General features: G+C 42.6%; 1 protein-coding gene across 1 annotated transcript; it reads right to left on the bottom strand.

Annotated features, from left to right (window-relative positions):
• Nucleotides 1–1,624: 1,624 nt before the first annotated feature.
• On the bottom strand, nucleotides 1,625–12,154 carry HAL (histidine ammonia-lyase). Its single transcript, XM_062491428.1, has 20 exons — nucleotides 11,908–12,154; nucleotides 11,401–11,461; nucleotides 11,206–11,233; nucleotides 10,835–10,909; nucleotides 10,669–10,741; nucleotides 10,518–10,584; nucleotides 10,303–10,340; nucleotides 10,093–10,218; nucleotides 9,676–9,815; nucleotides 8,094–8,141; nucleotides 7,353–7,500; nucleotides 7,173–7,268; nucleotides 6,999–7,057; nucleotides 6,148–6,228; nucleotides 5,473–5,538; nucleotides 5,212–5,377; nucleotides 3,024–3,158; nucleotides 2,352–2,460; nucleotides 2,199–2,268; nucleotides 1,625–1,774 (listed from the first exon to the last, which is right to left on the bottom strand). The coding sequence occupies exons 1-20, from the start codon at nucleotides 12,152–12,154 to the stop codon at nucleotides 1,625–1,627; spliced, it is 1,983 nt and encodes a 660-aa protein (XP_062347412.1).
• Between the last annotated feature and the right edge of the window lie 568 nt (nucleotides 12,155–12,722).

The following is a 12,722-nucleotide window of genomic DNA, read 5'->3' as shown; positions in this document are numbered from 1 at the left end:
TGGGCACATCTGTTAACACACAAAATCTGCAAGCCCTCCCCTGTAGTATCTTCATGCTTTATTTGATCCAGGCTAGCCAACTAAATCAGTTTTAAAAAACAATGTAATAGCATTCCTGCCTCCTGATGTGTTTTCCTGCGAGCAGATGTTGTACCAGATGTGGGTGTGGATCTTTGTAAGCTTGAAAGACTATCTCAAGTAAATGATTGCAGAGTCCATTCTGCCCAAGACAGCCTTCATAAATAATGTTTATACAGGGATTTGGGAAGGCTGTCAGGGGAGGAGCACAGGCATTTCTTAAATGCAGGGTGCAGGCAGAGTGGAGCCTCCGAGCTCTGCACAGGCACGGTGCAAAACCTGAGCCCTCCGTCTGGCAGTGTGTGCTGGGGATCCCTTGATCCCAGGCAGTCAAAAGCAGAAGTCAACAGGAAGAAAGGCCCAGAATCTCTTCTCTGAATGCCCAAGGCATTTGGCACTCAGCTAGGCTGCCAGCAGCCATGAGCCCTCTCCTCAGGGCACACGTAACATGGCAGGTGTCAGACACTCTAAGGCAGCCCCACACTGGTGCTTTGGCTGCCCCTTGCAGCATAGCCAGTAGCCTGGGGAGGCTTTCAGCTTGTGCTGAATGCCCCTCAGCCAGATCAGTACTGCCATGTCATCACTACACCATGAGATGAAATCCATGTCCTGACTCTTCCCTTGCAAAACAAAGCCTATGCTGGAGGTCAGTGTTGTGACACAGAGCACACTCGGTCATGATCCCCCTCTATGGGGCCAGGACCCTTGGCAGACAGGCAGAGAACTGGTGAGCCATGGAAGTGTAGGTCTTGGTGCTATTGCCTCAGCACTGGTTCACATTCAGTAGTCCTACATCTCCTCTTCCTCCTTTTCTGGCCCCTGTGTCACCTGTCCTACTTACTTCCAAATTAAAAGCTTTTGCTTTACATTTTCGCCATCACACATGACAGGAAAATAGATTGCTACAGCTGTATGCGAAGCTTCAGTTGATTTGCAGGCTCACGCCCATAGCTCTTGGAAAGCTGCATTAAATGTAGTCCATCACCAGAACATAGTACATTTGTTCTGGAGCAATGATCTCCATAGCACATTCCTATGCCCACAGCTTTTCTGATTTGTGAGGCACCTGCTCTAAAAATGCACCTGTTATACAAGAGCCTATACCTCACATATGATCTGCAGAAGAGAGACAAATTAAAGTGTGAAGATTTTGCTTGTGCCAAAATGAAGGGGATCACAGCAGTTACCCAAATTGGGGGGGAAGAAAGGGAAGAATATCAAACTTGGGCTGTTTGGTATCATTGGCACAGATGAAGAGAAAACAAACGAAAATTGACAAAACAAATACTGGCTTTGGCAGGAGTCGGAATGATTTGTATTCAGAAATTCATGAAATTCAGTCAGAATCACCCTATCATGACAAAGTTGTTCTTTTACACATGAGGAAAGCAGTGAGGCTTTACTATCTATTGGTGCTTCTGAGCTAGACAGTCAGGTCCTCTCGGTCGCCTGGACAAACCACACTGAGTTTGAGTAGAATGGTTTGAGTAGACTGCTCAGGTAAGGTTCTGGAAAGGATCTGCTCTCTTCCAGAGGATCACAACTCTTAAAGTTCATTCTGGTGCCCGTGGTCATGACTATCATCTGCACTCATTCTCAGTGATCCCAGGGAGAAAGCTGTAGGTGAAATGGGTCTTGATTCAGGGATGTGTTCCCTCCTGTACTTCTCAATGTAAGGTTTAGCCACTTCCCACACCTGTGAAACAGCAATGTGAAACAGCAGAGTCAGAGGCAAAGAAAAGGTCAGCTAAGACATCAAAGTATGAGCTCAGGAAACCCTGAAGAAAAGTTATTGGGTGGGATATGTTGTATGAGAGGAGCAGAACCAGAGAGGCTGATAGAGCAAGGTCTGTGGGAGAACATGTGGAGGGAGTTGACAAGGGATGGGAAAGGACGCAGCTCCAAGGGGACAAGGTGAAAGGATTCAAGGCAAAAATACTTCTTCTTGTCTTGTTACCAGGCTAATGCTCTTATGTGCAAGAGTTGGGAGAGAGAAACTGCCACTCGCTACAAAAGCCACTTGACCATGAAGAGCATTGGGCAGCAAAAACAGCAGTTGGCATGGACAAAGGAAAAGGGTTCTAGACAGTCCTATGCACAAGCCAAAAGCCAGCACTCACCTTCTGCTCCACGAGCAGCCTGTGAGCTGCTTCAATGTCCGGGGCCATGAAGCGATCCTTTATCCAGGGCCTGTAACGAGACATTGGGCAAACATTAACCCCCACTGCCAGCAGCTGCTTTCCACTCTGGGGAAAGTGTTTATCTGATCTTACCTCACCACGGAGCGCACAAGGTCGTAGACCTTCTCCAATGGGGTTGTCGTTCTCAGAGGGCGTAGGAATTCAATGCCCTGGCAGGCGGCGAGCAGCTCAATAGCTAGAACTAGGAAACCAGAACAGTGAAGGGGATGTTTGGCAGGTACAGTTCAGGGTGAGGTTTCCTGTGTAAAGCTATCCCTGGCCTTTGTTCTCACTAATATGATATAGTTCAGGCAATGTGAAAAACCAGTGGATCCACAGCCCCCAGAGAGACAGCCCAGTGGTAGGATCATTTGATGGATGATGCTGGGGGCAGTATCCAGCATTTCAGCAAGCACATTTTGGGTGCTGCTGTACAGACCTTTCAAGTGTATCAGGAACTCCTGGTCACCAGAACCTTAAATCCATAGGAATCTCTTCCAGGGTAACTTGAATACTCAAATTAATGTCCATCATGAATCAGAAAACTTCTTTAGCACTGAGAAAAGAGGAGCCTGAGCTAAAAAATGAAAGTTCTCCCTCTGAAGCTTGCCAGAGCCTCCATGAAAACACCAGTAAAATGGCAGTGCTTTGGTCTGTCTGGAGAAGCTTGCATTGTATCTGCCTATCTCACCCTGATCATTATTGGTATTAGCTCCTCATTTTCATGATTCAAGGTCTGTCTGGAAATTAGAATTTTAATTTTACCTTGTTCCACATGTTCAATAACTCTCAAAGCTTTTCTTGCAGCCCATCCTCCCATGGACACATGATCCTCCGTAGCAGCACTGGTAGAGAGAGAATCCACAGAAGAGGGGTGGCACAAGGCTTTGTTCTCAGACACTGCAAAAACCCAGCGCAATGAATGAAGGACAGAATAGGCATGAGACAGCAGAAGATATGGACAGCATGGAGATAAGAGCCTGTAAACCACCTTGGGTCCAACTACTGCTCCTCTTTTGAGGATGCATCAGTATTTTACCTGGACCGAGTAATTTGTAATAACCACCTTGAAAACTTCCATTGCCTCTGAAAACAGTAACCAACAGCAGTCTTTAGATGCAAGCATTAACCAAATATGGAATGATGGAAGAAGAGCAGACAGCATAACTGAAACAAGCCTGTCCCTGCCTGTTGCTGTAGGGCAACTCTCTGTAAAGAGCATTGGCTCACTCTGGTTTTGGTCACAAATATCACCTCTCCTCTGCTTTCAAGAATGCAGCTAGAGATCAGCATGTGGTCTGCTCATTGCAGCTAAAGCACTTCCAGAACTTCCTCTAGAAAGATGGGGGAATGCAATACAAACCCTCTACCTCCCTCACCTCACTACAATGCTGCCCATGTCCCTGAGGGTGACACACTCCAGCTTTGAAACCCAGGTGCAACATCTGGAGTAAATTATGATGCTGCATCCAAAAGCAACGGGCATACGGCTGCAGGAGAGGCCTTAGGCACCATTCAGTGACAATTTGAGCTGGAGATCTGCTCTTTAAAAGAGAAAAAAAATGAAGTTGGCATTCATAGCACTCTGGCTGCGCTCGGCCTTTTCTTTCTGAAGCCCAGCGGGATGCTGTGTAATGCCCTCGCCAAATTAGCGGCTTCAGAAAAGCAACAGGAGTGACAGAGAGGTGGTGACACCAACTGCAGATAGGCTGGAGTGACAGTCTAGGAGCAGAGCCCAGCTGGCACATTCAGGCAGGTGACAGCAGGTCCCAGAGAGGCTGAGTGTGACCGCTGCAAACAGCTCGGTCTGGCAAGCACAGAGCTGCTGGAGCTGGGGCAGACAGACACATCCAGAGGTGTTGCAAAATGTCTGCACATTTTTTTCAGATTTATCTATTAACCCTGGGAGTGAAAAACATTAGCTGGTACACAAACAACCCAGAAACTGGAAGAGTGATTTGAAAAATACTGGTGATGAAAAAAATGTTAACAAAAATAAAAGGAACTCAACCTTCAATTCAGATAAAATCCTGGCTGTTTTGATCAGGATGAGGTGATTTTGGCCCATGGACTTCTAGTGTCAGCAGAGGCAGGGCTCTAATTTTCATTTCCCACAACAGAAATCACAAACACCCCAGAATCTATCACTCCAGATTGCAGAAGTGTGCAGTGAAACCTGAAGCCATGCAACCATCTGAGGCCTGGAACCATCCAAAACTCTCCCCAACCAAAAGGTAAAGCTTCCAGCCCTAAAACAAGGGGATGAGCATTTCAGCTCCTTTTCCAGACCCACTTCCCAAGCCAGCCTCTAGACAGGGTTCCTTTAGCACAATGATTTTGTTAATTAACTTGTTTTTCTGCAGAATGTTTATCTACACATTTATCTGATATCCTCTGTTCCTGTGTTTGTAAATTTTAAAATTTACTCTCTTCTCACAACATGTTTATTTTTATATTGGCTCATGCTTCCTTGAACCTATGAACTGCAGTATCCCAGCAGCCAGCAGGCTTCTTGTTGCTTTAGCCATGAGTACTAGAGGAAACACTGAACTGATGTTTAGTTTCAGTGTGCTCCTCCAATAGCCAGCCCTGTGAACTCCAGTCTTCTGAGGACTGTGGGGTCTGATACTGATGTGCAGACCAGGCTGTCCAACGGAGCCACCCAGTACTGAGGGTATCAAGCCACCTTTGAGACAAGCCTTCCCACCAAAGTCCACTAAGAGTTTGCATGCTCAGAGCACTGAACATGCCCAAGGGCCGGTGCAGAATAAGGAAGCCTGGACTGAAATAATTGCAGCTACACCCAAAACTCATGTTTTACAAGACAGAACATATGGAGAAGAGACAGAAAACAGGAGCCAGATACCTTTGTGTCTACTATTAGATTACATCTGTGTTGAAAAAAATCAGTCTTTCGAGTGTGCTCTCTCTATGGTATTGCTCAAGCACTCACCCAGGGCAGCAGCTGTGCAGTGTGCAATCATGAAGCCTGAGTTCAGACCTCCTTCAGTGACTAAAAATGCAGGCAGTTCACTGAGGGAGGGGTTGCAAAGCCTCTCAATTCTTCTTTCACTAATTGCAGCGAGTTCATGCACACCAATTGCTAAATAGTCTAGAGCCTACAAAAGAAGATCTCATTAAACCAGATGACAAAAACAAACAAGGAAAAAATCCAAACCAGATTTTTTTTTCCTTTCTTCAAATGCTGAATTACCTTTGCAGGATATTCACCATGAAAATTTCCTCCAGAAATGGTCTCTTCTCTTTCAGCAAACACCATCTTTAAGGAGAAGTTAAGGGCCACATGAGTGAAATACAGTTTACATGAGTGACATCTGCCAGTAATCGAAATATCTTAACTGAAGGAGTCTTTGTGCTAATAGGCTTTGATTTGCAAGCACATAATATTGCATCCACACTTCCACTTTTCAGGAAATGAAGACCCAATATCAGTTCTTCAAATTTGAAGGTACAATTTTGACATTATTTTTTTCAAATAAGCTACGTAAAGGGAGGTCTTTGATCGAGGGTGCATAAAACCCCATCTGTTTATATCCTGGCCCAGATTTTCAGTTCCTTGATAGAATCTCTCCATGACAGTTACAATTTTGGACAGATAAGCAAACATGTTTATCAGCAATTGATATGATGCTATGTACAGCATCATTATAGTGCTGAGAGAAATGTAGCCTTGCATTACAGTGCTGACAGATATCCTTCAATGCAGTCACAGGGAAGGGAAGAGAGGTTGCTTTTGCAAATAATGGCAGTAATTGACCAAAGCCAGTTATGACTTTTTTCTTCTTCCTGTATGAGTAATTATACAGAAGAAAAGAATAAAAAAAGCCAAAGAGAATTTTATGTAGCAATAAACTAATTGAAAAGATACAGGGTTGTCCGTGGCACTGTTGATTTCCGTTGTTATTATGTCCTTCACAAAAGCAATTGTATCATTTACAATTCCATGGACCTAGAACAAAAGACATCAGTGCCTGAGCTTAGTATCTGCATTTAGTTCACCTTCAGGATGCTGACTGTGCTGCAGGGCCCCTCTTTCCCATCCTCCCTCTCCACTTTCGCACATGGAAGACAGTTTTGGATTTGCTTTTAACATCAGGAACATCACTGTCAATCCTAGACACTTGAAAGATGCTATTTACTATTATTACAGCCGTTGTGCTGAAAGAGTAATCTGAGTATAACATTCTTCACCTATTTGGGTTGGTTTACCTAAATGGAAGATATTTATTCCGTGGCAGAAGTGTTACAAGGGAAGAAGTTGCCTTACAATGACTCACGGAAAACAAAACATTTTACTAATTAATTAAATTTGATTAATTCCACTGATTTAATAGCTTTGCTTCTGTTAAAACACATAGGATTGAGCTCTTCCAATATGTCTGAGATACTACACTGTGTTGGCTTTTGGAAACACACAGTTCTTGTTATTAACACCAATGCAGAAGAAAATCTGCAAGCATGGAAACCAGAACTTTCCCTCTGCTTCCGACCCCTGGCCTCTTTCAGATCTGGACGCAGCTTTGTTAAATGCTGCCTGATGTGTACATGCACATGAACAACAAATTACATGCCTTCATTAACACTGCTGTGAAGCCAAGAAGAAGCAGAATAAAGCCACTTCCTCTAACAGTGTCAGACAGCACGTAACTGTGTTTCTGAGGTGGAAATTTCACCATCATTTATCTGTTGTTATGGAAGGATCTAAAAATCAGTGTTTACCTGAGGGCAGCAGCGCATTGTGTACGCATCCTGAACTCGGTCACAGAATCTGTGGCTCTCTAGAAGACACAAGGAAGGCAAAACCCAAATATTGCTCACACAAAAGCATTGTGTCCTGTTGAAGGACCCACCCTGTCCTGGTAACCTGAGAGGGTGAAGGTTAAGATTGTTCACCTGCTATTTCTGACGGATGATGGTCAGAATCTAGAAGGGACCTGAATCGAAAGGCCACTTCAGCCTGCCCTCGGTGCGGGCGCACTGCATGGATATCTAGTAAGACAAGTTAGAAGGTCAGGCTGTGCCTCTCTTGTCATGAGCTGTTAAGCAGACAGACAGGGAGGGCCCAGCACTCACCAGTGTCAAAGGCCCTCGTTGTACCCTTCAGAACTTCGAGTGTAAGGGCAGCGATGATATCAGCCTGCCTTGCTATAGCCCCGGCTCTTTCAACTGCCTCACATCCCAGCGAGGTGATCATTTGTGTCCCATTGATGAGGGCCAGACCCTTCAAAGGGAGAACAGATGCTAAGCAAATTCACTGCAGCTATTCCACATACCTGTGATAATTCTCCTTCTCTGAAGGAGTTAAAGATGTTTGCCTAGCTTTTTGGACCATCCTGAAATCACAAAATGCACAGTTTTATTGATCATCTTTCCTACATAAAGTGTCAATGCTCATGACCCCACTAAGTCACTGCAGACACCCTTGGAGCACCAGTAGTTCTAAGCAAGTCAGATACCTGCTTCAAGTCAGTCATCTGGCCTACTGTTATGGCCAAAGGGTAGAGGGGTACCTTGAAGGTGCCTCTTAGACAGCTGTTTCAGGATGGTATAAAGTGCTTTCTGAAGAAAGTCTGTGCCGTCTGTCTCCACTGACCACAGAGCCAATCTGAACACCAAGCTTTGGTCTCACATTTCAAGTCAAGTAGGGTGGCACTAGGAGTGGTGAATCCTACTCCTGACAACATTTCATCATTATCCTTCTGAAGCTTGATTTAAAATTATTATTAATTCATGTAATGCTTTTATTGTGTATATAAAGCAAATAGTGATTGACTATGCTCATTTTCATCAGCAAGCAACATTATACTTTATTACCTCTTTTGGTTTCAAGGTAATTGGTTTCAGTCCATGGGCTTCCAGGACCTGTGAAGGAGTTAAATGCAAAATACTTTCAATGAAAAATACTTTTAATGAAAAATATGAAAATGAAAAATGAAAAATACTTTTAATGAAAATTAAAAGTTAATGAAAAATACTTTTCAGTCACTAAAGTCACAAACGAACTCACTAAAACTTAAATGTTTCCATGAACAGAAATATTAACAGATTTCTTAACTGATGGGAGAAAAAGAGCTTTATATGACAAAGATATATTTTTTTTCTGCTGGAGTAAATAAAGGGCTTCCAAACTAGCACCTCACTTCCTAGAGTCAGTACAAGAAGGTAGCAGGAGCACTGAAGCAAGATATATGTCACTGTCACAGCCCATTAACATCTAATGTGCTTTAGATGATGGGAGAGGGCAATAGGAAAGAGGGCTGGAAACCTCTTTGGAAGGTACTTCTGCCTACACCCTGCCTCATACATTTTGGCTTGGCATAAATTTTTCCTTTTTAAATGATCCCTAATCTTTTCTATAGAAAATCTCTAGTGACAGGAGGAGTTCTATCCAGTTTATTCTGTACATGTCTATCCTATAGGGCAATTGCTCTTGTAGGAAATGGAGAAACAGCACAACCTATTTCTCATTTAATCCTCTCTCCCTGTCCAACAGAAGAGGTAAGGCATCTCAGAAGTGTACAACTATAACTACTGGTCTTGAAGGTCCAGGACAGTCTAGTCTCCTTACTCCTCTTCCTATGTAGTCCTCCATCCTTCTCCAGTCTATAGTGATGGACACCTATCAACCCATGAATTAGTCTAGTATTCAAATATCCATGGATAGGAGTTATAGGTGTAGCAGAACAAACTACCATGAAAGACTTTGGAGGGGCAGACTTGGAGATACTTAACACAAGATCAATCTGCTGATGTGTTAGTGGCAGAATAACTGTGGATTAAAAACTAATTCCATTGTAACATTTCCATCTTGTGAAAGAGAATGATACAAAGGCTCCTTGTAACCCTAGTTAATTTACCAAAAATGAAATATTCAAACCTGTGTATTTACTTAAAGCCGCTATAAAATCAGTAGAAATTTTACTGCAAAGATCTTGCTTCTAGTAAATCTCCTGGTACTCTCAGCATTTAAGAGGTGATCCTGGATTTCTTAGAAAAGCATTAATGCTCATGGAGCTGAAGATACAGTAATAATTCTTTCATAGTCAGTATCATATCCTGTCCCTTTCTCCAGTTCATAAATTATGTCACTGTGGTATCTTGTAGAGCAGTACTATGGCATGATACTTCTTTAGGGCTCAATAACAAACTGCTTATTTATGTCTACTCCAGTGACATGTGGGTCAGTTCTCACATTCTCCATGGATCCACTTTCCTCAAATTAGAGAATGAGGAGCTAAAGGCAACCTAGTCCCAATTCAAACTGGTAGAGAAAATGCAAAAACTTCTACATGTTATTAATCTGAGCAAAATAAATTCGCTCTTTCTCTCAAAGCTACATGCAATTTGAAAAATGAGTCAGCAAGCAGAAAAAAAAAATCAGCTGCACAAATCTTACGTATTTAGCATCAGCCCAGCCACTCTTCGGGGACCACATCTTTCCCTCTCCAATTAATCCCAGAGCAAGATGAGAGAGAGGGGCCAAGTCTCCACTGGCTCCAACTGTCCCTTTCTCTGGGATATAAGGAAGGCAGGATGCTAGAAAGAAAACAAAAATCACTCCTTTTAGAGCCTTCCCTTGATAAGCTCCTTTGAAAACAAAGAAGCCAGCTCATAATTGTGGTCACAGTAAAGCCTACAGTCATGGACAATGGCACCAACAGGACTACTCTCATTGCAGCTCTAGCCCTGGTCTCTCACAACTACCCAGTTGAAAGACCAACATCTGTATCTTGACCCATTGAGCCACACCCTTTAACAAAACAGTTAAAAGGAAAAAAAAGTGAAAGCAAGATTTTCTTTAAGCATCTTTTACCATTAAACACTTCAATAACTTGCTCGAGGGTTTCTAGGGATATTCCACTGTATCCTTTGGCTAGGACGTTGATTCTCAGTGCCAACAGCATGCGAGTTCTCTCTGGGGTCAAAGGTTTCCCCACACCTGAAACAGTAACAGAATCCTCTCAATTACTCACCTACTACCAACAAAGGCAGAAAAGGCAAGCACCAAACAATCTCTCATTACCTGCAGAATGTGAACGAACCAAGTTCACTTGAAGCTCCCTACAAGAAAAAAAATATGTCAAACTTCAACAAAAGTCTCATGAGGTTTTATTTTGCACAAAACAGAAGGAATTCCTGAAGCAGCTCTCTTATTTAACCCCAACTACAGGGTTGAACTGTTCTCTGCTCTTCCTTTCCTCAAAAGAAAGAATGGAGAAGGCTGCACACACAACATACCTCAGATTACTGTTTGGGATGACAGTCCTGGCAAACTTTCCAAAACCCGTGGTGATTCCATAAACAACTGCAAGAAATGTACACTGCTGGTTAAGGAGGGAACCTGCTGAAGTCTTCTAAGCAACTAATAGTTAAAAGCAAATATATTTACCCGTCTGTTCCTTTACGATCCTTTCAATCACTTCTCGTGATTTTTTGACTTTAGCTTCAGCTTCAGGTGTGAGCTAAAACATAAGTAGTTTAAATATTCTTTGTCATTATTTAGCTATAGAAAAATAAACATGTAATTTTTAGCTGCATTTGTTCAGAATTTTTACCTTTATTTTGTAGAGTCCCTTTCCCAAATTGACTAAGTCCTCCGTTGTTAAGCTGTTGCCATCTAAAGAAATATACTACACCAAAGAAACACCTTTTAGTTTGGGATATGGATAGACACAAAGTTGCTTAATAATCAGTATTTTAAAAAAGACAGTCAAAACTCAGCAATGACAGGAGGCCTCTTCACGCTTATTCATAAGACAGGAACCTGGCTAACAAAAACATAACTAGCACATTGTAGTTTAGTTTCCTAGACCCAGCCAATCTAATAGCCCCTGCTTTTGTGAATGCTGCACTGGCTGAACTCTCAGCATTTTCGGGTGAATAGCAGGATTTGTAACCAAGTTGTAAAATCACTGGTGATTCCTACCTGTTCTGGTTCTCGGTATTTGCTGTATCTGAAAGTTTTGTAAAGGAAAAAGGGCAGACAGGATTTCACAGGCAGTGACCATTCAATTACAGCTGGCAATGTGTTTTAACAATGAAGGATCTAAAAAACACAGGCAATCTAGAAAATTATAAATCTGTAATTGCAAGAACTTCACAAAGCACTCAAAAAGGATACAAATGAACTCCTTCTGGCTGAGATGGTATGAAATCTGGAGACATTATATCTCCTTCTATAACTAGAAGAAATATGCAGAATGAACACGTACAGATTAAATTGCATTCTTCACATAAGTTAATTTGTTATTTATTACAATTCACAGCAAAAAGAATTCTAATTTCCAGTTATCAGCCATACTTTTCAGTATCAGAACATACTTTCATACTTCTGGGAAAATAACAAGGAAATATGTATTTAGTTAAAGTATTCCAAAGGCTAAGGCAGAACAGCTTACAGTATATATGACAGCAGATACAGAAGATTTACACAGAATCCTGTACCTTCTAATTTTTATGTAGTTCTGTTCCTAAAAATTAAATATTCTTTAATTATTGGTCATTTTTCCATGGAAACTGTAGACAATCTCTCAGGTGTAATTTTAGATTAATCTAGATAAAGCCCCAGTCTGCTGATTCAGATGAGAGCACAGCCACTCTACAATTCAATGCTTAAGGCTTTGCTTACCAACTTCAACGAATTCATTGTCCTCTAGAGCATCCCCCACGGTATCATCAAGATCCAGCAAGCCAAGTCCCTTGCACCTTCGAATGTAAAACTTTACTTCTTCCACTGAGGCAAATCCCCCATTGTCAGGTTTGTTTTTCATGTACCGTCTCACAGCTTCCTTTCCCAGCCACTCAATGGTGCTCGTGGAGCTTAGGCATGGCACTGCCAGCCATTCTCCTCGGACGTGCACTGTGTACCTCGGCATGCTTGTTCTCCAAAAATTGTTCCTTGACCACGGAGGGCTGTAGTGTGCAGCAGCCTCACATTTATCATGTGAGGCCTGAAGAGCTGTGCCTATCTAGAGCCCAGTGTTGCAATCGGATAGAGGCAAAAACCCACCCTCAAATTCCTCACCTTTGTAAATAAACGAGATCAACGTGTTTGGCTGGCTTTGTCCAATCAAACCAAACCCAGGCAACACACCCTTTTCACAGAAAAGGCACACCCCCCTCCAGTTATTGCCACAGGAATTTTACTCCAAAGATCACATCAGGAATATAGAAATGAAAAACCAGGATTTGAAATTTACGTACCAAGAATAGGTAAATCAGACTAAGATAGAGTGCAACTGTTGTAAAACTGTAAGGGTTTAACAAGACTGAATAGCTATTGCCTGTAAATCACACTAGCAAAAAACAAGGGTCAGGGCTGTAAGAGAGGCACCTTGGGAATATGGGTGGCTTGTGGCTGCTAGGACTGAAAGAAGATTGTATTATACTTTTACAGCTCTATCTGGAGCAGGATAAAAGCACGTAGTAGAGGCAGCAAGCCTG

The sequence above is a fragment of the Cinclus cinclus genome, chromosome 4 (assembly GCF_963662255.1).
Source record: "Cinclus cinclus chromosome 4, bCinCin1.1, whole genome shotgun sequence".
NCBI lineage: Eukaryota > Metazoa > Chordata > Aves > Passeriformes > Cinclidae > Cinclus > Cinclus cinclus.
Note: the sequence above shows the minus strand (reverse complement) of the source record. Positions and strands in the feature narration are given on the sequence as shown.

What these genes read in the sequence shown, in the direction of transcription:
- HAL (XM_062491428.1), bottom strand. Translation starts at nt 12,154, where the DNA reads ATGCCGAGGTACACAGTGCACGTCCGAGGAGAATGGCTGGCAGTGCCA. An exon ending in ATCCCAAACAGTAATCTGAG is followed by an intron (nt 10,341 to 10,517) that starts GTATGTTGTGTG and finishes TTTTTCTTGTAG; the next exon opens with GGAGCTTCAAGTGAACTTGG. An exon ending in TCATCCGTCAGAAATAGCAG is followed by an intron (nt 7,058 to 7,172) that starts GTGAACAATCTT and finishes TGTGTCTTCTAG; the next exon opens with AGAGCCACAGATTCTGTGAC.